We start from the raw sequence: 25,879 nt of genomic DNA on the forward strand, positions 1-25,879 counted from the left end.
CCTGTGAAATATTCCCTATTATTTTTCCCGAAGAAACTGCCAGCACGTGCGGCGAAACGTCAGACTTCATGCTGAACAACACGCGGCACAAACCCAAAAACACATCGGAGAGCATTAATATCACCGTTTTGTCAATTTAACAGCATTTAATTATAGCATCTCTATACTGAGCCATGCGATGGCAATACAGCTCAAGTTCAAAAGGCCACTCGAGAGAGAGCGAGAGACAGACAGAGAATCCCACAGACGCACGTGCCTCTGGGCGACCCTCTGTTCCCAGCAGGGCACGGTCGGCTTACCGTTCACCAGCTGCTCTCCCGCACCACCGCGGAGAAGTGAGCCCCCCCCCACCACCGCTCTCCCTGCCCCCCTACCTCCCTCACCGCTTCACTCTCGAGACACACGCCACAAGCCCTGGGGCGCGTGCCTCTTCCTTCGACAGCGCCGTTGAAGCTCGTGTCCCCGGGCTCCGTCACGGCCGTGTGCTGCCGCTGTCTGCCTTGAAGCTCCCTTCTCCATCAAGCGCTGGTGGCGGTGATGGTGTGTGAGCGCAAGGCACCGCCGTATAAACTCAAAGCCACCCTAATGAGCGGAGCGCGCACGCCGGCAAATGAGCCCCAACCGCTAATGGACGCGAGGCTTCGGACACAAATCAGCCTGAACCCGGTCACCTGCACCCAGCATACCTAACAGAGTGTGTACTAACAGCTTGGTTAAAAGGAGCTCACCGCACATTAGCGGCTGGACGCCGACTCTTCCCCGGCACGCTTCTCGTAAGAACTCGGCTCGCTCGTGTACCGTGCGAGCAATGGCACCACGTGCAATGCGAAGGTTCAAGTCACGGCTCGATAAATCCCATCACGATGCCAACTGCATTTGGCGACGCATAATTTGAGCAAGCGGTTCTCTCTTCTCAGCTTGAGTCCATATGAAGTGTTGTTCTTACATTGACTTCATTGGTGAGGCTCTCCAATGGTGTGAGTGTTTGCACCTCGACACTCATTCTCGCATGGCATCTGACAGTGAGAGAGGCCGAATGCTCCATTACGCGGGTCCCTTTGGAAATGGGCCTCGCCTAAATATGCGGGCCCTGGAACGTCTTCCAGCAGACATTAATTTCTTGCTGAAAGAACAATGTTTATTGGCATTGATCACCCAGGCGAAATTCAATAAGCTATTAGAATGCATAAATATCATCAGCATTAATGAGGGTCGAGTGAACTAATTTGGTGAATTCCACTGAACTCGAGACCTTGTTTTATAAATGACATAAGAATATATATTATTGGTTCTTTCGGTAAAGTAACGTAGAAGGGAAATAATAATATAATAAAAATATAAGACAATTAAAATTCTCACGACGATTTCGACTGCAACACAAGTAATCATCATCACGTGTTGCAGTCGAAACAGTCGTGAGAATGTTTATAGTTTTATATTTGTATTATTTTATTATTTCCCTTCTACGTGACTTTACCGAAACAACCAAGAATATGAATCCGTGCAGTCACGAAAGCTTTAAATCAAAAGACATAAGAATAAGTTATCGCAGAAAAATTATATAGATTTTTTTGGGGTTTGGTTATAAAAATTGATGATTGTGATTTTATATGCGGCAGACCATATAAAATGTATCAACAAGAACCACAGTACCGTACCATTCCTGCCCCTGTCCAGACTCAAGACCTTCCCTCTATGCCTCTGTCGACGACTGACTGCCTCTACAAAATGAATGTGTACACTGTTTCTAAACAGCGTCTTGAAATGCGGTGGCATTTAAGCACTACATAAATCCACATCGTATTTGTATTAAACATAAAAAAGGTCTTTAAAAGCTAATACAGTACTATATTCAAAAGTATGTGTGTGGCTAGTTGATAAAGTACTACCATGAATTAAATTACATCATAAAAATGCTCACTTTGCTTTAATGAAGGTTATGGGGGGGGGGGGTCGAGAGCTCTTAAAATGGCTTTCCATAATTAGCAAAAATGAAGTGCGTTTGGGACCAGTGCCAAACTGCAATTTATTCAACTAAATTAAAACAAGGGTCTCTCCTTGACTCACGCGCGCCAGTGACGGGCATGCTGTGGTGATGACTGTTCTCCATTCATTGCTAGCGCATCTACTTTCCCATGAACGCCACCGCTTCTACTACATACAAGTCGCCTGTAATGCCAAGGAGGCAGATATAACCACAGGCTATTTCTATGAGCTCGACCGGTTCGTTTGTCCAATATTTTTTCTTGCATTAAATAATCCCAAATGACTGACGAACCGCACAAAAGGTTACACACGATGGAATCATTAAGCAGTGTCGTAAAAAAAACACAGAAAGAGCAATAAGTGTGGCACAGGTAATTATTTTGCACTTAATTATGTTGAATATACAATTTGGCCTTAAGTACTGCTGTATAAAATGTTTAATTAGCCTGACATTTAATCAATCACTATACATAAACACCAGCTCAAGTTCATAATAGCAGCATTAAATTTAGCAAAATGTCAAGAAAAATTTAATTTTCCTTGGAAAAAAGATTCTATCAAATCAGCAGTTTGGTATAAATTCTTCATGAACGGGAATGATACCAGTAAAGTACAAAGAAAAGGGAAGATGAATTCTAAAACTTAAATTCAATTTCAGTATTTAATTACAAATGTTATAAACATTGACAGTAAAATGCATGCATAGTATATACGTGCACTATTTGTATGCTGAATGCATCTCAATTGACGAGCTTAAGAAAACATTTTGGCTGCTTGTAAATGTTGTCCTGATCCTACTGAGGGCACCACAAGTCTGGATAATGTTGTAGAGGCGAACAAAATCAGCAATTGTGATTTTGAAACATTATAATACAGTCAACATAAAATATCATAAAATAACTGCAAATATATGACTGGTATTACCATCCGTTAATGCATTGTAGTATATTCCACCATTGTATCAGGGCTATAATGCAGTCAAATACTGTAATTATAATTTTGAGCCTTTTGGCAATCCTTCACTGGATAAGAGGACTCCCTGGATGGTTACGTTAAGAGAGTTGTTCGACATCTTCACACTGATCGATGTATGCATGTATCGATGTGGGGTGGTGAAAAAGGAGAGGCAGACGCAATGCCACATATTACTCACCAACCATGCTAGCCATGGCCGAGAATCAAACTCACTCCGCTGGGCTCAGGGCACAGCTGTGCGAACAACTACACTCATGGATTATATTGGTGACGGAATGGCAGCCAAAGGGGTGAAAACATTGCCCAGGAGGATGGTCAGCGAAGAGATGGTGCAATGAGATCGGCTCGTGTGCAGGAATGAGATGGAGTGTGGCATCAGTAGGACCGTGAGGAATGGCGACAGCTTGGAAAGGCCCTCATCCAGCAGTGGATACATAATGGCTGCTGCTGATGCTGCTGCTACTTCTGCTGATGAAGAAGATGATGCTTATTTGAGAAATAATGTTGCGTTTTTGTGATTCCAAAAGAATGACAAGCGGTAGCTTTGACCGAATAGTATTTCTAATATAGTGCATTTCTTTACGTTGCAGAGTACTATATGTGACGTGATATGTTTCGCCACTCTACACCAAAGAGCCACAATGAATACGTCGGAAGAGTGGGAATTCTGGGAAACACCCCTGGGCCGCGAGTATAGCGGTGTTTACGGCTGTAAGTTGCTCCCAGGCTTCGAAGAGCAGCCTGCTTTAAGCCATTTGGCACAATTAAGCAGTAATAGGTCAATAACTCTAAATCACCTTTAAAAACTGCACTGTTATACAAAAAAGTACCACTGAGAAGGAAAGACAAAGACGATTATATTTCAGCTGATAGGGTTTCTATCTTGAGCAATTTCAGAATCACCACCTCTATTCGTCATATCGGTTGTCGGTAATGACGAACGAGCACATGTAACGAAAAACTCACATTCGTAAATGGCATTGCTTTAAAAAGGAAACATATATTTTTTAATATATTTATTTTAAGGAAAATGTAACGTCTCGAGTGATGGGCAACACTACAATTCTTCGGAGGCCGACGGCTGTAACCTCAATGGCATGCTTTGAAGCACAGGAGGCAAAAGGCAATCTCCATTGCGGGCTGAACATGCGTCAGTAAATGGTGCAGAAGGGAAGTTTAAATGCATGGGAATGTATTGGCAGAATTTTATCCGTGGTGTCGGACTTAATGCGCAATGTGCCAACCTGGTCCATTCGGTTATCGACCGGCAAAGCCTACTGGTCTACAAGAATGTTGTTGCCACTTGGAATTCAATACCATGACACCAAGTTTCCGACCCTTTGGCTAACGTAGATGAAAAACAATCTCGAACTGTCAAACCATGACAGTAATCTTGAACACAGGTGGCCCAGTGGTAGACAATCCTGACTGAATACTGTACTTTCACAGGCACCTTCAAAAAACAAATAAAGATGTAGCATTTTTATAACAACCTTTACGGTCTTCTGAAGTCGTTTAAATGCAGCGAGCATGACAGTTTGAGACAATGTAATAAATAACGTATATATGCAGTATGAAAAAAAAGATCAAGATGCCATGCTGGCCAAAGCCATGGATGTCACCACACCTCCACAACATCTTCACAGCCGACAGCTGCTGCACAACACGATCTGCCCTAGCGGTATCAGCCCTAATATAAAAAGCATTTTCGTAAAACTTTACGCTTTCACTCATTTCAAAATTGCCCTGCCCGATGACTGCACAACACATGGCGAGTGCAGTGGATGATTAATAATAATACGATACAAACATTGAAAACGGTTACACATTAAGGTATCGTGCCATTTGGCTCGAAACTCATCTCAACTTCAAACCTCGCGTAAAATTTTGATTTAAAGCTTTCGTGACTGCAGGGATTCATCTTCTTGGTTCTTTCGGTAAAGGCACGTAGAATGGAAATAATAAAAATAAAACATAACAATATAATAAAATAATAAAATAATCTTTTTTTATTATGTTCTATTTTTTATTTTTATCATTTTATTATTTCCATTCTATGTGACTTTACAGAAAGAACCAAGAAACCTCGCGTAAAATGTTTTATCCAAAAATGAAGAACAAAAAGAGGAAGTTTGTATTGAAACAGATCCCGTTTCTCAACCTCTACACAGCAACAGTTGATTGCCACTGCCTCTGTGCCTCTCCTAGACGATGCTGCCTTCATATACAAATCGACCTCTTAAACCACTTTGGATTTGCCACATCCGCTCCTTTCATTCTGCCTTACGCTTTATCTTGCAAACTACTCCACTCATCACTGTTATCTTTACTCCAAGACCGGATATCACCCTCTTTCGACTCCGAGGGAGATGCATTGAGCCAAGTTCATCTTTAATGCATACACATAACTCAGTCCCTTACCTATGCAAAGTGTTTATATTCAGAACCCAAACCCTGAAAATCTTAGATGTCACGCAATAAAATGCTTTGTACCAAAGAAAAAACTCAGTTGGTTCGCATTCAACGATTCCAAAAACACCCGAAAATTCCTTCGCTTCAAAAATATCCATGTTTTTCTCCCATCTAAATTACAATTTGATGCAAAACTGTTAATTGTCTCGATAACTTCACTTGCAATTGCTTTTAGTCATACATCCTTGTTTGCTTAAATATGAATACTAAAGTGAACCTATATCTCTTTAATGTTTCTGTAGCTTACTAAAAAACTATATTTTATTTTACCAGGTAAAAGCACACTGAGGTATGTGCTCTTTCTCAGAGGCAATCTGAGCACACGTGATCCCTCATCAAAGTGGCGTATATCGCACGTGGGAATTTATAGTAGCAGTAAAATAATCCAAACGCATATTTTTAAATGTGGAGGGCAAAACCGGAGGACCCAGAGATGAATCCACGTGACCACGGGGAGAGAAAAACACGCCAACTCCAAATATACAACAGGCATCTTCAGTGTCGGAATCAAACCCACCACCTCTTGCGCTCCAGGCGAGGGAGATCATATCTCACCACCGCGGCAATCTGGAGGTAATTTGTCCAAGCCAATTGGCACTGCAGGGAATTCAATATTTAGCTTTGATTTTATGTTAATGGATGTTTGCAATTATATTTCATTCCTCGTATGATAGAGCGATCTTATTGCTCCAATTGCTTTACTTCATTGCTCTGTTTTGTTTTGTTGGAGCGAATGAGACTCATCCTGGTGTCTTGAATTCTCACCCGGTTAAACGAAACATGAACTTGCACTTTGAGGAACAGGAAGTTGCCAGCCAGTCCAGCAGGAGGAGCACACGCTGGAACAACGCCGGGTTCAACATGCGCAGAGGACTTTTGCTTCCTTATTCACGTGGTGTGGGAACTGTTCTGTCCATCTTCTTGGTTCTTTTGGTAAAGTCACGTAGAAGGGAAATAATAAAATAATACAAATAAAACATAATAAAATAATAAACTAATCTTTAATAATAATATAATATAATAATATTTTTATTTTACTATTTCCCTTCTACGTGACTTTAGCGAAAGAAACAAGAAGATGAATCCCTGCAGTCACGAAAGCTTTAAATCGAAATGTTCTGTCCATGTCAAGACCGGTGAGCCGGTGGAGTGCCGACACTCACGAAACGGATCTCTTAGCCCGTGCTCATTTCTTAGCACAAATAAAGCGATGTTGATTTAATGCATAAAAAACATTGAATTTGTACTCTTACTGTGCAAGAAACAGTTATTACACCCTTCTCAACATGCCTTGCATATGATTACAGATGCATACAATTAATTTTAAAATCAAGAGTGGATTACATCAGCTCGACACTGGTATTGAGCCTACCGCATTAAAATTCCACTCATTTACAGCGAAGTGGTAAACGTGAAAGAAAATTTGCCCTCAATAAATACCACGGGTGACAGTTCAAAAACAACGGCAGAGTGCGATTGCTAAAAGCATACCGTTGAAAAAAACCTCAGCTTTTACATGGAATGTACCAGTTAGAATTTTATTTTACATTTTCATTGACAACATAATTAGTTAAGACCAGGCTTATGATTTCAAAAGCAAGACTAACATGCAGCATCTGTGTGCCAAACCCGATGGCTTTCCAAATGGCATTTTTGTTTCCAGTGACTACAACACTCTTAACATGTCCATCAAAACATTGCTTACAAGGATTAATGTTCGCCTTTTTTTTGCACAATAAAATATTAGGACTTAAATGTGCAGCACAGTTAACAGTAACTTCCACATTATCTAAACTTTGACTTCATACTGCTATTACAAATGTATTATTGTTTAATGTGATTTCCACAATCGTCTGCAGTATATGCAGGAATTGTATTTCATGAATACAAATAAACTAAATGCTAATCTGATAACATCATTTATTCTTGCCCTGTCAATGAATGGACGAAACAGATGGTGGTGCACAAGCACAAACAACACATTTTCCACAGATTTGTCAATAACACTGCCCTACAGAGTTTTGGGCAATATCCCTTCTTCACAGCATACATATTTGCTATAAAGCAAGGCTATTGTGTTAATTTTTTTATTCTTATTTAGCTAAGCTCCATAAAGCAGTATAGCTCTTGTTAGCAAGGGGGCTCTGTTCTACCCTCTAGAGGGAGAAATGGACACTGCAACTACATATCCATGCAATTAGCACATGACACTGGCACATGGTGCCCTGCATAAGAATAATGTGTGTCTGGGGGAGATTTAAAATCAGAAAGTGGGAAGATGAAGCACACAAAAAACAACTCACAGACCCTGCGAGAGCAGCAGGAATACGTTTTGCCAAGCTGGCCTAGTTATATAATAAATATACTGTAGTATATCAAAGGGTACTGATTGAAGTTCAAACCAACTAAGTATGTCCTTATGGAAAGCAACTATACTGCATCTTCACATACAAAATAAGATTTAGTCGATCAGCCAATCAGCTTTTCCAGATAAATATTATCAAACAGCATTTGTTTAAGAAAACCAAAATCTGGACTAGTTTCGACCTTCTGGCTCTCATCAGCAGCGTTAGGGTTGCTGAACAAATGCTGCTGCATAACCAGATGTTATTGGCAAGAGCCTTCATCATTAATTATGGGACCACATTCCACTCAAAAAGAAATCGGTTTATATAGATCTTATTCAAGGCAAGTGATTCACCAACTTTGCTCACTAGCTCGTGTTTTATTCAATTGATCCTTATGGCGGTATCCCGGGGAACCAAATAATACAAAATGGCCGAGGCAATTCAATATTTTATTTCTGGGACACTATTTTTTCCATGGGTGTTACTTAACTCCGCGACTGGGGTACCAATCAATCCGAAATCAGTGCAACTCCGCGATGTCGAAACGCAGCGAGGACGATTGTGCCAAAACCCTGAACGCTCGTACGCACCATAGTGGTGCATCATGTACAGCGCGTCGAGATGAGTCGATAGCCGCATCGCCGACCATCAACAGACTAACAATGACTGCATCACAGACATTGTGCGAGTTCAATTGCTATTTCTCACATACATGTATATTTTAAATTGTTTAGTATCATACGGAGGCGCCTGGAAATGCAGACAGTATTAACGAGCATGCTATGGAACATATTTAAATCCACAATCTCTGAAAACCTTCGGTGAAAAACGTTGAGTTGCTAGAAGTAAAACAACTAACAAACATGATTCACATCCTTTTTTTGTTTGTTTAACAAAGTACAAAAAAGTCATATCGCTCAAAATTCACAACTCATTTGGGCATGATACATCTAAGAGCCCTGTCAGCACGCTCACCTCACCAATGACACAGAGTTCCCCTAATTTGTCAGACAGCGATAGAAATACAACCAGAAAACAACAGATGAGACAAATTTCTCACGACTGCCGAGCACATCTCAACAAGATGCACGCATTTTGCTGGCTGATAAGACACTGCTGGACCCAAGCCTGAAGTGTCACAACCTCCTTTCTCTCTCTCCGCTTATACCCCTCCTTCCCAAAGGCAAACTCCCGCTTGAAAACATATCGTATTATTGGTCTAACACGTAGGCTTTCGCGACCAATATTATTCATAATCAACGTTTTTGGGTTAGATCGCGTTATTTATAAATGTGTCTTATCCCTCCACCACCCAACACGGCCAATCAGCAATTACCAGCGAAACGTTGTACTCAAAAATTGTAAATGTTGTGGTTTCACGCTTCAACACACCGGTGGGCTAAAGCAGTAAACTATTTGTCTTTTGTCAAGGTGACACTTTTTTGCTGATTGGCCGTGTCGGGTGGTGGAGGGTTACGGACACATTTATAAATAACGCAATCTAACCCAAAAACGTTGATTATGAATATCGTATTATATCAAATCGGCAGTTTCCTTTCAGTTAGGGCTGATCGGTGTTAACTACACTACTTTACACTTACAATGTTTCGTAAAAGGTACAGCTCTGCGATTGCTTGCTCACACCACTGCTGGTAAGAAGGGCCCCCTACTAGAGGTCTAGAGAGCAACTCTCTAGGGGATTTTGGCCGACTATTGCAAGCTGGGCAGGTGTCTTGATAGGGCGGGGGGGGGGCAGTACCCGCACTCACCTGCCAAATGACTAATTGCGGTGTAATCATGTCCACCTGCTGGTTGGATAGAGGTTGAGCGATTTGAGACACTGTGTCCATTGTTTTCAACTTGTCAAGCCGAGAGATCGAGTCAGGCCAGCGACCTCTGGATTGACAAGTACAGCGTGCCGTTAACCATTACACCACGCAAACATCCCAATGCCAGGTAACCGTAAAATAAGACTATATTTTTTGTCAATGAGTGGAGAGAGAGAAAGAAAAAAATATCTAAATAGCTTTCCTTTCATGGCTTTCGTTTGAGAATGGAAGCTGGCCAACTACTTTATTTGCCATCATTCACAAATAAAAATGTAAAAAAATATATATTTTTACGAAATACAATTCTGCACAACCCCTAAAACAGAAATGATCAAGCCTTCTAAGACACACAGTGCTTGCAAATATGCATAAACAAGAAACACTACGAAAAACACGGCCAGCATTAAGTACTGGGTGCAGTCAGTACAGCACTTTGGTGCATTTGCCAGGAATCTGAAAGTGATGTTGGAACATAGCTCTAGAGCTTAGAGATGTCTCTAACTTGGGAACCACAACTTAATCAAGGTTCACCAGGAATGCAGCCCAGGTGGTAAAACGTTGAGACACATGGTGTCGCACTTGACTGAAGCTGTCATTTTAAAAGGTGAGCACTATACAGGGCGATCCATTTAGAGATAACCCACCCAAATAATAGGGAGCTGTAACTAGAGAGAGATCGACACTTTGTTTCAAAGCCTCTGCTTGTCTCCCACCGATGTCAATACAGGACATTGATCAACACACTCTTCCTCTGTAAGATATGGAGCCATCGCTTACACAATACATGTTTAAATCACCTGTTGCGAGACAATAAGAGGATCTTTAGAGACCAGCTGGGTATCTATAAATGGATCAACCAGAATAAAAGAAAAATATACTGCAGTAGGATGCTCTTCTAATTTGACAACATTAAAAACTAGTAATTGAAAAAAAACCTTCAACAATGGATAGACCAGGTACATTACAGGTACCTTTTGATTGATTAATGGGGTCTGACTCGAGCAAACTCTAGAGGGCATTTGGTCTACTCTTCCATGTTGACCAGGAATCTTGAATGGGTGGGTGGGGAGGGAGGGGGGCTTTACCCACTTTGACCAAGGCCTTCTGGTGGGTCCGCCCAGGTGAATGGTGGCCTCAGGCCCCAAACCCACCTCGTCCTGTGACCGCCACCGACTGCCGAGAACGCCCATCCAGCGCCGGCCCCCTCCTCGGGCCTGCCCCGACAAGTCAGCGTGAAGCAAGTCCCCGTACGACGGAAGGTTGCCCACTCGCTTTTTTTTGTATCTCGTGTTGTTGTTGTTGTTGTTGTCCTTCTCCCGCGCACCTCCGATTAGCACGGTTGGCTATGTACGGTGCGAAAGAAGTTCAACATACGTAGCCCGTTTACAAGCGTCGCGAAGTGTATCTATGGGACCTTGTTGGCGGTATCAAAAGTATGAAAAAATAAGAATAGGTTTTAGCCTTTCTTACAATAAAACAGATGTTTAAAAACCAACAGACAGCTTTTTCAAGGCATCAAGTCTGCGTTAACCACACGTACTTGTGGCAAAAAAATGCAAACAAAAATGCTGTCATAATATATGGCATTCTCTTTGAAACTGATGTGCCTACACAGCCTTCTTCGTGGCCTAGTCTCACCAGTGTCAGACCAGAGAACGTCAAATGGCATGTTTTACAACAAATACGTGTGGTTAATGGAGACTTGCATTAACGTCGTGATTTATTTTATTTTCTACCTACGTGACTTTACCGAAAGAAGCAAAGAGTATGGATTCCTGCAGTCACGAAAGCTTAAAATCAAGATTAATGCAGACTTGATGCCTTGCGAAAGGTGTCTACAGTATTTCGTGTTTGAACATCTTAACACCCGTTTCATTGCCAGAAATGGTTAATAATCTATCCTTATTTTTTCTAACTTCACGAAGTATGCTTATGGCACCGCGCGCACAGCGTAAGGTTACATTGATGGAGGTATGTTCTGGCAGTAAGTAACGTCGCTTAAAAAGGCAATTATACTGCTGGGCGGACAGACACGGTGAGTGGATTGACATCAACTTTTCCGATTGTTTCAACTGCCTCACCAGGAGATCGAACCGGAGATTCTCTGGATTTCAAGTCCTTGTGTGCGAACGATTACACCACGGCACTGTGTCCTATCGACGTACATTGGAATTGAACTTCTTGCAGATGTTTTGCATTGCCTATGATGAATATCATTCGAAGACTATGATGAAGATTAATCATCAATTTAAAGACCAAGGCAGCAAGATTATGTTTATATATATACAAAGAAACATTTAAACAAATGAAGCTGAAGGGAAAATACTTTACATGCTGTTAACTTTAAAATGTTTAAACATCCTACAGTAACAGCTGTTGCAACATTTTCTAACAAATGCATAGGTCTTGGATTTTCTATGCGGTGGATAAGGAGCTGACTCAGCCATAACACATGGCCCCAATAAGAAGATTGATTGCACAGCATGAAGTGTGAAGCCACACATTTATAGATTCTGGGAGTCATGCACAAGACACGAGAAATTACATCCCATCCACTTCTTATAGACATCTATATTTAGCCCTGCCCGTGTTAAAGACTAGATAATATGCAAAATATTTTTACGGCAAACCAGCTAGCTGTATACATGTCTGTGCTGTATATAATAGGCTGCATTTCAGCCAATCTCTATGAAGGCAGGCTATTGCATGAAACATTTGCGAAAATATAAATTTTCTCTTTAAGGGAAATATTATTGATAAATGTGCTTACACACCAATGCCAACGTGGCATGACAACAAACATAACTTTTTCATGTATACAGTACACAGTACTCTGTACTTAATTAACATGAATAAGTACGTGAGCAAGACGAGGCAACCTTTTGACTTAAAATGTTCTTTAAAGCAGCCATAAAGCTTTAAAATGAAGAATCGTCATGCCGAGTTGCCTCTCTGACTGACGTGCTACATGCAGCCCACTTAATAAAAAGGGCATGTTTTGCCTGCTGCAGAAGGCTGTGCGATCCATTACTTAAATCCGACTTGCCCTTTTTCCCTTTTTAAGCCTCCCATGCCGAACATCTTCTGGAGACAAAGTCACGTTGCCTTTTCTAAAGGAGTGCTGCCGAAGAGTTTGAGACTGCGCTGGTTCATTCAATTACCCTTTTAGCACAAAAGCCAAGAGAGAAAAGCCTCCCCTATTTTTTTTAAACCAATTCGACCACACAAGAACACCGTTTCTTTCAGCACCTCCTGCAGGCGGCGTGTCACGGGGCCTTTTGTTATGAGAAAAAGCGATGGCTATATTTTTTTAATGTTTTGTTGTTGTTGTTGCCAGAGGTCATCAAACTTCCACGTACTGTATATTTCGGATGTGTCTGGCTCAATGCCAACAACGCGACACGGATCACGCAGCGCCCGGCACAAAGCACAGGGCACCGTCGTGCGCTATCTGGACTGGTCAGTGAGCGTGAAATTTTGGCGCACGCCTCGCCGACGGTTTGTGGACGCGCCTCTGTCAAACACGCGGTGGCCGATAACGTTGAGTCAGGCCCCGGCTCGGAGTGCCTTCGACTGCCGCGTGTGGTGCACGCGCCCCGCCGCGCACACGCAGCGCGGTGGTGTACGATGGCTCGCGCAATCCGAAGAGCGCGTCGTGAAACACGTGGACACGGATAATGTGCGCACCCAGCACCTAAGAGTGTGCGCGATTTCTCCGGGAAATTCTGTGCGCACACAACGCCGCTCACGTGGACTGCATCGTATTAGCAATGTGTGCACGGGAAATGAACACTTGACCTTGCCTACAATTCTAAGCTCCAACTTGCATGTGACCAGATAACCGTGTCACGCACCGTGCATGTGATTTTCTGTCCCGATGCCTCTCCGTTCCTATGCGCCAAGCTTCCTCGTGCTTCTTGGTTCTTTCGGTAAAGTCACGTAGAATGGAAATAATAAAATAATGAAAATAAAACATAATGTTTTATTTTTATTATTTTACATGTTTTTATTATTATTTTATTATTTCCATTCTACGTGACTTTACCAAAAGAACCAAGAAGATGAATCCCTGCAGTCACGAAAGCTTTAAATAGAAACTTCGGCGTGCTGTTTGCAACAAGAGCGTACACTGGGCAGGTGTGACACTGCATGCAAACGCGTGCACGGAAGTGGCTATGGGCACGCACGGATCGTTTTGGGGATTATCAGCCGTTGGTGACGATCTGTCAGGATGTGGTGAAGTGGCACGTGCAGCATGGGGGGGTACGTTTCAAGTGCAGATCTGACCACCTCGTATCACATCGCCTGCAGAACCCAACAGCCGTGTGCAGCCTGCCAAGTGAAATTATTTATTTTGAATGCACAAATTGTGCATCATTCCCGTCTTCTTTTACTGAGAACCACGGCGACTTGAATTACGCTTCCTAAGCGCGAGACATTTTGGCGGCGATACTTAGCGCAATGAAACCGACAAACCTGGGTCCAATTCACGGCTAACAGCAAAAAAATCCATGGCACCAGTCCTGGGTACCCCTCCCTTCAACAACTCGCACTGACCAGGGTGGTGAAGTATGGGCAAACAACTCCCATGACCAACATAGTGTAGGGAAGCCATCATTGTACAGCAGATTAACAAAAGCCTGTAGGTTTTTTATCATCATTATTACTATGCATGACCCATCTTGCATGCGTGTGTATAAATGATATAGCTTGGCTCAAAATAGTGACTGGGATTCTTATGGGTTTTTTGTCGCATCTTATTTCAATGGAATGCCTTTCTGTACTAAACATTAATTAAAGTGATCAACCATAAGTGGTGTAGAGAAATGACAGTGTATAATTAGCAGAGGGCAACCGTGAACACTATGTTTTACAGCATGCATATTAATACACATCACAATTCCTTCAATTAATGAGCTGTAAATTTCATAGACTGCATAAAAAAAGTAACGCGCCTATTTCAAAACAAGAATATGTGATGTTACGTTGTAACTACGCTACTAGCCTCAGGATTACATGTCCTTTTGTGGTTTACGTGCACACAATGATATTTGATTTTGATGAATGTCACTGAAACTCAAGGCATGGCAGTGCATGTTGTTTATTTGGCGTCGCAGTGTGAATGCGTGCGTGCCACCACCGCACACGCAGCCAGCAAAAATAACACAAACCAGGGAGCGCACGAATAAAGGAGGGGGGAAAACTCCCAATACACAGAGAGAGACATCGCTGGGGGAATAGAGAGAGAGGCCAAAGCTCGGTCGCACTGCTGCCTTTGCTCACATTCGAGCCGAACCATGGCCACAACGGGAGGGGGCTCCCGGTGCCTTGGGCATCCCCTTGGTGGAAATGCCTCCTCCACCACCCATGCGAAATAACAAAGATCCCAGGTAAACAGCTTCACTGCCACTTAGGTAGCCGCACAGGTGTGTGTGGTCCTCTACTGCAGAGTATGCCATTTTACACAGTAGTCCCGACATACGACGACTGGCCTGGCACGCGATATGATCGGGTGTTTTTTTGCCATGTGCATAATGTGCTTCTTGTCAAGGCACGTTTGCAGGAAAATGCCATGCACTTCGTAGTGGCTGTACATTGCCAAAGGCGCAACGCGCATGCATAAAGGCACAACCACTATGGCAAACGAGCTTTCATAATTTTATTTAATAAAAAAGTGGATATTTAGTTACAGACCTGTTGGGCCACCAGTCATTAATTAAAAAGAATACCGAGTATTTATCAAATGACTCACAATGAAAACGTATTCAGTAAACACGGACTAGTTTTTATTTATCAGCACCGCATTAAAATTCTTTTTTATTATTTTAAACTATAAAAAAACAAGAGATTGTGAATATACCTATTGTACATATTCTTCGTGTTTAATTTTGGTACAGGTAAAACCCATTGGGCTATACATGCTAATTTTTGATGGGGACTTGGTTATACAATAGAAAACTAGTGACAACAGAAACACACGAACAAAACTATCCAAAAACAACTGTACAAATCAGAATCTTGATTTATACTAGAGGAATCATATGAGCTATAAAGCTATTTTTTACAGATGTCCAGTAGATCCTGCCTCTTTTTTCCCAGATGTACAAATGGTCAAGTTCAGAAATGGAACAACCAGCACATAGAATATCAAGGCTATTAGAGCTCATACTCTTTAGTTTTTTCGGTAAAGTCACATAGGTAAAAAATGAAATTAAAATAAATAAAAGTAATATTTTATTATTTTTATTAATTTATTTCTGTTATTACTTTTATTAATTTAAATTTCATTTTTTACCTACGTAAATTTACCGAAAAAACTAAGAGTATGAATCCTTGCAGTCACGAAAGCTTCAAATCTAGAACTATTAGAGCTCGCTTCATTATAACTTGGGCACACTGCCCACCAGAGCATGATCCTCCACTTCATCTTTTGACTTAATGTTCACATTTCAGAGACCTGTTCTCCACCTGAAGACGGCTGCTTGCGTTGTGGCCGAAACGTCGTGAGAATTATTTTATTATGTTTTATTTTTATTATTTTATTATTTTCCTACTACAAGTGAATGAATGGTAAAATACATACAGGACCTCTATATTGGGGAAGAAGTGCTAATAAAGGTGAGCTCGTATATAAATGTAATCTCATAAAAAAAAATATTAACCAATATCAACAGAGTGCATATATGCAGTAGTGTATGTCAGCAGAGGCCACACATTACGTTTTTTTATCCTGAAACGAGCGCTGTTATTTGTGAAATTGAATCAAATTATGGCATGAAAGTAGGACGCACGTGCGGCACAAAGAAGACGCATTGGACCCGTAAAGAAATGTAACAGATGCACAGACGTGTGCACTGAACACAGGCTGACAAAATCAAATTAATTTCCCCCAGCTGAGACAGTGCAGGCAGGCGGCATTGGGGGGAGCGCGTGGCGATGCATGTAGCTCCCCAGTAAGTAGCGGGTGGGCAGAGGTGGTGGGCTGCGCCTATAGGCACTGCCTGGCATGCAATTCACGTTTTCGTTACCCACTGAAAGCCACTTATTAAACCTCAGAATATCGCAGCCAACCGACACGGCAACACCATAAATCCTGACTGCAACACCACAAGCCACATTCGCAAGATCTGAATTGGTCAATCCATTTAACTGGAAAACCACGACTGTGTGCCGCTGCTATTTTCGATTGGAAAAGTGTGGGGCAGCGTTGTGTGCAGGGCATTGCTTGCAAGAAACAGCAATCCAGTGCCTCGCTGGTACATTTTCAGCCCTTCGGCGATCTACTGCTGGATAAAGGCCATCCCACACTTTGTCAGTTAAAATGGGTTGTTTTTATTATCTAACTTATTATGCATGTAATTTAGTAATTAAATAGCCCGAATGTTTGTAATCCCTATTCGACAATTTTTTAAAAAAATTTGATGGTTAATTTCCAGGGCTGGGGTTGCCTGGCAATGTTAAGAAAAAATATTCGAGTAAGAAAATAATTGCTTGCAGCCCTTTGTTACTCTACTGTTGGATGAAGGCCTCGCCACACTTGTCAGTCAAATGTGTTGCATGGCCATACTTCACCACACTAGTTAGTGCAGGTTGGTGAAGGGCGGAGACCAGGATTGGTTCAGATATCACGCTCGTCACTGATGTTAGCCGTGCACAAAATTTGAAGTCAGGTCACGGAGTTCTTAAGGCAGTGAACGAAGTACTCCATCTTGTATTCTAAAAAAATATATATAAATTATATCCATTCTCAATCAACCAACGGATTGAAGGCCACCCCAACACCACATCAGTCACGATGTTTTTTTTCAACTCTACTTCACCACACTTGTCGATGCATGTTGGTAAAGGTGGGGGGCGGAGAGGGAATGATCAGTTCTGATATCACTTGCCAGGTACGGATGGTATCACTGGCCGAGAATCTAAATTGAGTCGACAGGTTCAGAGCACAGCACGCCCATCCCAACGCAGCCGCTCTACCCCCCCCCCCATTCCCGTATTAATGCCCAGCAATTAAACAAGAACAAATACAGTGGTGTCAGCATTGCCTCTCCCCACTCAATACTATCTCCTATCTCAAGACGATGTTCAATATGTCCAAGCCATGGTAATATGGGCACAATTAAAATGCTACTTTAATTGAATCGATGGATATTTGGGTGACGTTACTGCATAGAGCCCTTTCCTTCACGTTTGTTGCATGCTGAAACGTAAAATGCAATTGATTTACCTGCAATGGGTAGGTGTAGGTATGAATTCTCTTTAGTGTTAGCTTATTTTACCAATCATTTGCATGGTATGTTATAAAAAATATACACATTTGCTCGACATCACTTTTCTTACCACTGTATTCTGCCTTTATAGACACTGACCAACAAACAACGAATTGCACAATGCTTCACTGTAAACAGGCAGATTCAAGTGATTGGATTTGTTTTAGCACACTGAAGAAATCTAAGCGAAGATTATCTGAACCTGTGTAAGTCCCCACACGATCCCAAACAGAACTCAACTGGTGACAACCACACAGAAAACTGAACCCACAATCTAAAGAGGCACCGTGAACACTACGACGGAACTGACCTTTGGCAATAAACTCGTGCAAACACTTGGTGCGGATAGGTACACAGGGAATGGTATGCTCTTAGCCATAACAGGTAATACTACTACTACTACATTCTGCAACAAACCACAACACAGGTACTATACTGTGGCCCGATGTATTTTTGGTAGCAGCCCTGTGACGAAAACGGTGGTCAAAGCCTGCCATACCCCCGACCCGCCCGTCTCTACCAGGGCTGACTAAATGACTATTTGTTTAGGACCCGATTGTTTGGGCACCAAGGTAGTGCTATCGTCCATCATCATAGTAAAGCGTGCTGTGGAATCCTCCAACTCTCAAAGCTGGCTGTAAATCACCTGCTGACAACGAACGCACACGCACACAAAATGCTCCCAAACATCAAGATGAATGATCGAAGGAAGGTGACCAGTATCGCCCTGGTCATGTTTTCCTTTTGCGAATCCTACATTTTAAAAATAATCACAAGGAATGCCCTGCTAAAATGTCTGTAAATCATTTTAAGTGCAGGCAGCACAAAAGCTATGTGCAGTATTACCGTGCTGATGTTCTATGCAATGCTGCAGTTTATCTCGGCAGTAATAGTTTTGCCTGGCACATTAACAACACATGTCGGTATATAGTGAGTATGGCTTTTTTTGCGCTTCATTTATGCGACGCAATATATCACGCGTATTGTTCGCGCCATGGAGAAAATATTATCTCGATCAATTGCACATTATCACTTTGAAATAGGTGAGATTTTGCAGGTAAGATGGGTTACAAAAACACAGAACTTCTCCCAAGCACAATGTTATGTAAACACAACCACAGCAACATTTGCTTATAACCATAAATATTTAAAATGTGTTAGTGGTATGACGACATGGCCTCCTCAATCTTTAGGTAAGCAATAAAGCTTAGACTTCAGTTCAGCATTGCCTTGCAATCATAAAACAAACACAAGCTATGGATTGAATGCATCAGGGCTGATGATTGCAGGGTTAGCAGACTGACTTATAACAATAATTAAGTAATGAAAAAGTATTGTGCATTTGTGATATTTTTGTTGTTGTAGGAAAACCCTGTAAGTTTATTTATACTTTGGTACTTATTTGAAATTATATATTGTGTTTAAAAGGTTAAACTAAAGCAATTTCTTTGAATGAAATCCTTTGATATTTTTGCCCCCCTATTGTAGTGTTCATTGGATGCTGTGCTTCCATCAAATACCCATTACAAACGTAAACAAAACCAATCGACTTCAAAATACTTTATCAACCGAGGAGGCAGGGTGGGAGAGGGGGATTTCAAAATTCAGTGTGGACAGTCGTGGCACTTCCTACTCACCTGCACGTCACCATCTCTGGTTGCTTTTTCTCCTAACAGATGTTCTGCCTCCAAGTTCTCAACACCGCACGTCTCCTTCCAAGGGCGTTCCACTGCTCCGTTCATGCCGTAGATGTCTACGAGCTCTGCGCTGTTGCTGGAACGGAGAGGTGACCAAATTGGAGGTGCCTGCTTTTCTGCTTGCAGAGATTTCTCGGCCAACCTCGTTCCACTATTTATCAAAATGGAAGGTTTCACAGACACGACTTGGCTTTCCTTAGGTTGCTTCGAGTCAGAAGATGTTAAACAATGCCCTTCAGTGTTGACTTTACTGTCAGCAAGAGTACCACTCTTTTCAGAAACCAAAGCTTGGGAACCACCAAAAGGAGGTTTCGAGTCCAAATCCGTCTCGTCATCAGATGGGCTGAAACTTTCAATCGGTTCAGCAAATCGGACCGTCGGGCGGTGATGTGGTTTTGTTTTTTCCACTTCAGGCTTGTCGGTCAATACAGTCCCTTGACCCGTACAGAGAGAGCTTGGTTTAATTGCAGGTATCTGGCTGCCGGGTGATGGTTTGTCTGACAGTGTCTTAACACTGTGCAGATCATCCACCTCAGGAGATTCTTTGGAAAATGGCCTCTGGGTTGAGTTTCTTCTCTCCATCCCAGACTGATGTCCCAGACCACCGACAGAAAGGATAGGCTTCACTTCTGAGAGCTGGCTGCTGTAGAGCATTCTTCCTGGCCCAGGTTGACCCCCAGCTGGAAGCGGAGGTTTTGTTGAGAAAACTTGGCTCGTGTAAGCTGGTCGAATGCTTGGCTGTGGAAGAGACCTCCTCTCCATGCTCAAAGTTGGCAAGGAGCTGCTGGGAATGGTTGGCTTTGGAAGCCCAGAAGTGGGTCTGGACTTGGGTCCAGCCAAAATTGCCGGCATGGTGAGGCTGTCTATGGCCTTTACTTGAATATCCAGAGTGTTTAATGTTACCCAGATACTGCCTTCGTAAAAAGAAAAAGACGAAATAACCTAATAAATATTTCTCACAATAATCGATTTTCGCCGAGACTTTCCAATGCAAAAGTTTTTAGTGATCTTAACAGCAACACTTTCAAGACATTTTGGTTAACAGATGACCATTATTTAACGGACCCAGTTGCAAATGCGCAAATCTATTTTCCCTGCCGCGCAAGCTTTCGCCTCCAATCGATTCCAGTGCGCAGAGAACATCTCAGAGTCACAGCCAATAACTTTTTTTTAACGGGATGAAATCCGCACTAAACACCCTGCGGCAATCCTCGGCTGGTAAGCCGCGGATTATTTGGGCTGCTGTGCGCGTCTCGTGGCCGTACCCGCAGTGGCAGCAACGCTGACTGCCAAGCGCTCCGCCCGACGGGCTGAATATAACAAACGCACGCGCGTCACCGCGGCTCAAATCACAACTGATGTCAGCGCTCTGATTCACGGTCACGCAGGTTTCTTCTCTCGCTCGCTCGCTCGCCAGCCTCTCTCTCTTCTCTCTCTCTCCTCCCCACAGTGGAACAACCCACCCGCAAAGCAGCCCAGCCCATCGGCTCACCCCGCTAACCCCCCCCCCCCAACACATCCAGCACACCCAACATTTCCTCCCATCCAAACCCATAAGCTCCTACTCCCCCCCCCCACACACACACCTCCCCCCACCTTTCGCCTGTAATTCTAAACATATTTCCGATGCGACTGTGCCACTTACAGTAAATGACATTTTGGTGTGGTTTTGAAACAAGACAACCAGCAGCAGCAGCTGCTGCTGCTGCTGTGATCTCTCCCCTCCCCACCCCGGAAATATTTAAGCTGCAAAAACAGCAGCGACGTGAAAAGCGCACCTGACTAATGCACAAATATTCCTGTTACGTTTGCGGAGCTGCTCGCCACCCTTTTTTTTACTTTTCTCCCTCGGGAACAAAGCGGAGGGCGGACGTGAGTCTCAGAACGCGCGGTGATTCACCGAGACGCTCAGAGGAATTGCAGTGGCAACACAAAATCTCCCACCCCCCCGCGCGATGAAGTTTATAAACACAAAAAAAGCCACCCCAGCCTGTCACGCGCAGTGTATTAGTCATTTCCATCCCAACAATTATTTTGAAACGCGCCTCGTTGTACGAAGTCAAGGTAGGGGTAAAGCTTTCGACGGATACAAAACTGCCACAAAATTAACGACGTTCTCTCGCATACTGCACCGCTTACAGTAGGCGGCAAAGCCATCCTTTTTTGTGCCAAGTATCTGGCTGCATCGAGTCGAGTTGCTGGCAACGCGCAGGGGCAAAAAATCTCATTGGCCTAAATGGCACGCAGCTTGTGCCAACCACTTCAACACAATGGGCCCGATCGACAACGCGGCTCCGACATCAGTGACATCATTCTTCACATTCTTTTTCCACAAAACGGGACTCTTCCGAGCAAAGTTATGACTCATGCTGCAGCGGTAGCAGCAGCACGGATGTAAATAAATCTGACCGCTGACACACTCTAGCTACAACAGACAAATCCCATTAGGCCGGGGAGTTTATTAGATTATATTGTGATTTGTTACAGTGGCACCAGGGAGGGAGCGGCTATTTTATTTTTCCAAAAGCCAAACACAGGGACCTTTCAAACTTAATGAATCGTCAAGGATTTTTAGGCAATGCCACAGATAAAATACGGGAGAGGTTTATGCGTGCATGCCGAAGCCCCAATCGAATTTAGTTTTCTTCGAATCAGAAATACTGTACTTTTGGCTTCACACTACTGTTGTATATAAACATGCCAGGATAGCTTACGCGAACGCAATATGTTTGGCATTTACACACGAGGTGTAATGTTTTTCGTTAACGCACTTTAAAAGTATTTTTTTCTGTTCCAATGAGAGTCCATGTTCGAGTACTTAAATATCCAAAACATAAACGAAATACGCTGCTGTTTTACACACCGCATCAGGTGCTAAGTTAAGGCCAAGTTGACGTACAGGAGGCCCAGAACCGGTTCAGATAACACTGGTCAACAAAACAAAAACAAAAACTTCTGGCCTAGACTTTTGCAGCTGTTTTAGACTAATTTCAGGGTGCTGATTCCAAATCTGATCTCAGATTTGCTCTATCACATCTAATTTTTATACCATCGGCATACCACATTTTCATTGATTTTACCCGAAATAAACTCTGTCACTTATGATTGCAAGTTGTTGCGAGCCAGTGACTGCTTTAGTGTTAAAATATGGTGCTGTATTTTTAGGATAGTGTGTTTATAATAGAATTTTATGTAGATATCCACATTTATTTAACATTTTTCTTCTGCAGTTTTTATTGAAAATGCAATATTTGATATCTCAAAAACCTGATGTGCTAGACAAAAACTGATGCCAGATTTGGAATCAGCACCCCAAAATTACCTTAGAACCGTTGGAATACCTTATGCCAGAAAAAGTATGTTGACCAGTGTAATCACCACTGATGTTAGCCATAGCCAGGAATCGAACCCTCCTCGTCAGGTTCACGTGACCGACATTACGAACAACCGTTTACAGATTTGCACGCCCAAGCTGGGACCACTGCCAAATTCAGAAATGGCACGCTCTCGCGTATTCTCAATATAAATGCTGATTGTTTAATTCCCCACGCCGTAATGCAACTGTGCAGTAATAATTTTAAAAGGAGAAAAAACTATAATCCTATTTGCAGCAGTTTCCTCTCTCACGTCAAGGTTTCACGATGAAGTTCCCCAACCCATGCATGTTATCATCTTTTTGATGTCATACTGCTTTCAAGATACATAATATTTACACTCCAACACCTCGAATTGCTTAATCGTGGCACAATTAAACCATCTATCACATGCTTAGCACCGCACGTGATTTAAAGAGCTACGTAACCCCAACAACAGGAATCTTGATACTGAAGGTCCCTTCACAGGCTTAATGGACAGGTAATGGGGGGCATGCCTCTTTGGGTCATCTGGTGGACATAGGCGACACACGCACACGACCATAATTAGAGACCGCTATCGTGGCCAAAGCTCTGATAGCATGCTGCTAGCAGGCGGCAATGTGGTGTTATTTGTTTGAGTTTGTTGTCCTTCCCCCGTGCACCTCCGATTAGCACGGTTGGCTACATATGGTGCAAAATAAGTTAAACGTACATAGTAGATACATTTGGTCACAAGAATATCATGCAATAATGGAGTCTTAAATTTCAATTTAAAGCTTTCGTGACTGCAGGGATTCACCATCGTGGTTCTTTCGGTAAAGCCACGTAGAAGGGAAATAATAAAATAATAAAAATAAAACATAATAAAAGCATTCAGACGCTGTCTTCCCGACAGACCTGTTCTTCACCTGAGGACGGCTGCTTGCGTTGTGGCCGAAGCGTCGTGAGAATTCTTTTATTATGTTTATTTTTATTATTTTATTATTTCCCTTCTACGTGACTTTACCGAAAGAACCAAGAAGATATCTTAATGGAGTCTTCTTTTGTTGTGTACAGATAATTTTTTGACTATTATTGGGTGGCCCGCACAGCCCCTTCGTTGCAACAATAGCATGCCATCAAGAGCTCAGTGCGCCCGGAGAAAGTCCTATTGCTCGATAAACACACGCGTAAAGAAACGAGTATCTAAGGGGCCGTCCATAAATGACGTCATGCGATTTTGGACGATTTTTTTACCCCCCCTCTCGTCACACGGCGTCACAAAAAGTCAAACTCCCCCTTAAATATAACGTCACCTCCCCCCAAAACCATATTTACATTTTTAAATAAAACATGCTTCAAATCGCTTTAACCTATTGTCCTTGAAGTGCGTATTTAATGTGGCGCTGCACTCTGATGTTGTAGGAGAACACATTTATTAAAAAAAAGTCTATTTAATTAAGTAGAACGTGTTGTCTATATTTATTTAAAGTTGAGCATTTTGATGTGACGTCACATTTCTCAAACCCCCCCCGCCTCGTCACACATCGTCACAAATGTCTGACTCCCCCCCCCCCAGGTGCGTGACGTCATTTATGGACGGCCCCTAAACACATTCGTCAATAGCACTGCATTAAAAGGAAAAAAAACATGAGGAAAATATATTTAATCCGTTTCAAGGCAGTATTAATGAAGGATGTGCTGAGTTTTTTCATTTGGGTTAATTGTGCTTGTGCGCCACTGCCGATGCGATGCGACATCACGGAATAATTTGTTTAACTTGAACGAGATCGATGGATGCAAGAGTGACCACGAGATGTCGGTCTGAGATTGTTACTCACCAGATCCAAACCGGTCAAACAGATGCCTGCGAATTAGGCTTCACCAATGGCGATCTAATGCGATGATGACATGATTGATATTATGAACCAAATATGTGCATGGAAATCAAAAGTTGCAAAAAAAAGACTGTTTGTATATAAAAAAAAAATCTATATATTTGTGTATTCACAAGACTGTACAATGTATGTATGCTACAGAAATCAACATGATTGCGTCATACCTAGTATAGTACAGTCGGTCAGTAGGTCACGTGTAGTGGAATATGGTGTGGGTATGGTGTGGGTATGGTGGGGTATGGTGTGGGTATGGTGGGGTATGGTGGTGTATGGTGTGGGTATGGTGGAGTATGGTGGGGTATGGCGTGGGTATGGTGGAGTATGGTGTGGGTATGGTGGGTGTGGTATGGTTATGGTGGGGTATGGTGTGGTTATGGTGGGGTATGGTGTGGTTATGGTGGGGTATGGTGTGGGTATGGTGTGGTTATGGTGGGGTATGGTATGGTTATGGTGGGGTATGGTGTGGGTATGGTGGGTATGGTGTGGTATGGTGGGGTATGGTGTGGGTATGGTGTGGGTATGGTGTGGGTATGGTGGGGTATGGTGTGTGTATGGTGGGTATGGTGGGTATGGTGGGGGTATGGTGTGCGTATGGTGGGGGTATGGTGGGGGTATGGTGTGGGTATGGTGGGGTATGGTGTGTGTATGGTGGGTATGGTGGGTATGGTGTGCGTATGGTGTGGGTATGGTGTGGGTATGGTGGGTATGGTGTGGGTATGGTGTGAGTACTCCCACTTCTTGCGAGAAGTCTCGTCATCTCACCTCCCATAGAGAGAGAGAGAGAGAGCAGTCTTGAATGGAGATTTTTCCGCTAGCAGTGTTGTGCACGTGCAACTGCAGGGCTGCACCTTGCTGCATTTTGTAAATATACAAATCCATCCAGTTAAACTACCAATGGGCCTGCCTTTGAGCGATGGATTTCACGGCCAAAACAAGAAGGTTCAGGTGTGTAACCTGACCCTGTGCGCGCACGCATTTCATTACTCCCATACAATGGCACAGCACGAAGGGCGGCCGATCAAAACGCAGCCCTCTTTCCAGAGTTGAAAAGAGAAGAACGTGATGAAAC

The 25,879-nt window shown here is 42.8% G+C and overlaps 1 protein-coding gene across 2 annotated transcripts in view; it reads right to left on the reverse strand.

Annotated features, from left to right (window-relative positions):
- LOC133350270 (uncharacterized) overlaps nucleotides 1-20,816 on the reverse strand; it is an 80,742-nt gene extending 59,926 nt beyond the window's left edge. For both annotated transcript variants that reach the window (XM_061564444.1, XM_061564443.1), the window contains exon 1: nucleotides 19,518-20,816. In XM_061564444.1, coding sequence (XP_061420428.1) covers nucleotides 19,518-20,429 — 912 coding nt within the window. In that variant the 5' untranslated portion in view covers nucleotides 20,430-20,816. The remainder of the gene's footprint in view (nucleotides 1-19,517) is intronic.
- Between the last annotated feature and the right edge of the window lie 5,063 nt (nucleotides 20,817-25,879).

Source organism: Lethenteron reissneri, chromosome 33, assembly GCF_015708825.2.
Source record: "Lethenteron reissneri isolate LAM-NWPU_2019-01 chromosome 33, ASM1570882v1, whole genome shotgun sequence".
Classification (NCBI taxonomy): domain Eukaryota; kingdom Metazoa; phylum Chordata; class Hyperoartia; order Petromyzontiformes; family Petromyzontidae; genus Lethenteron; species Lethenteron reissneri.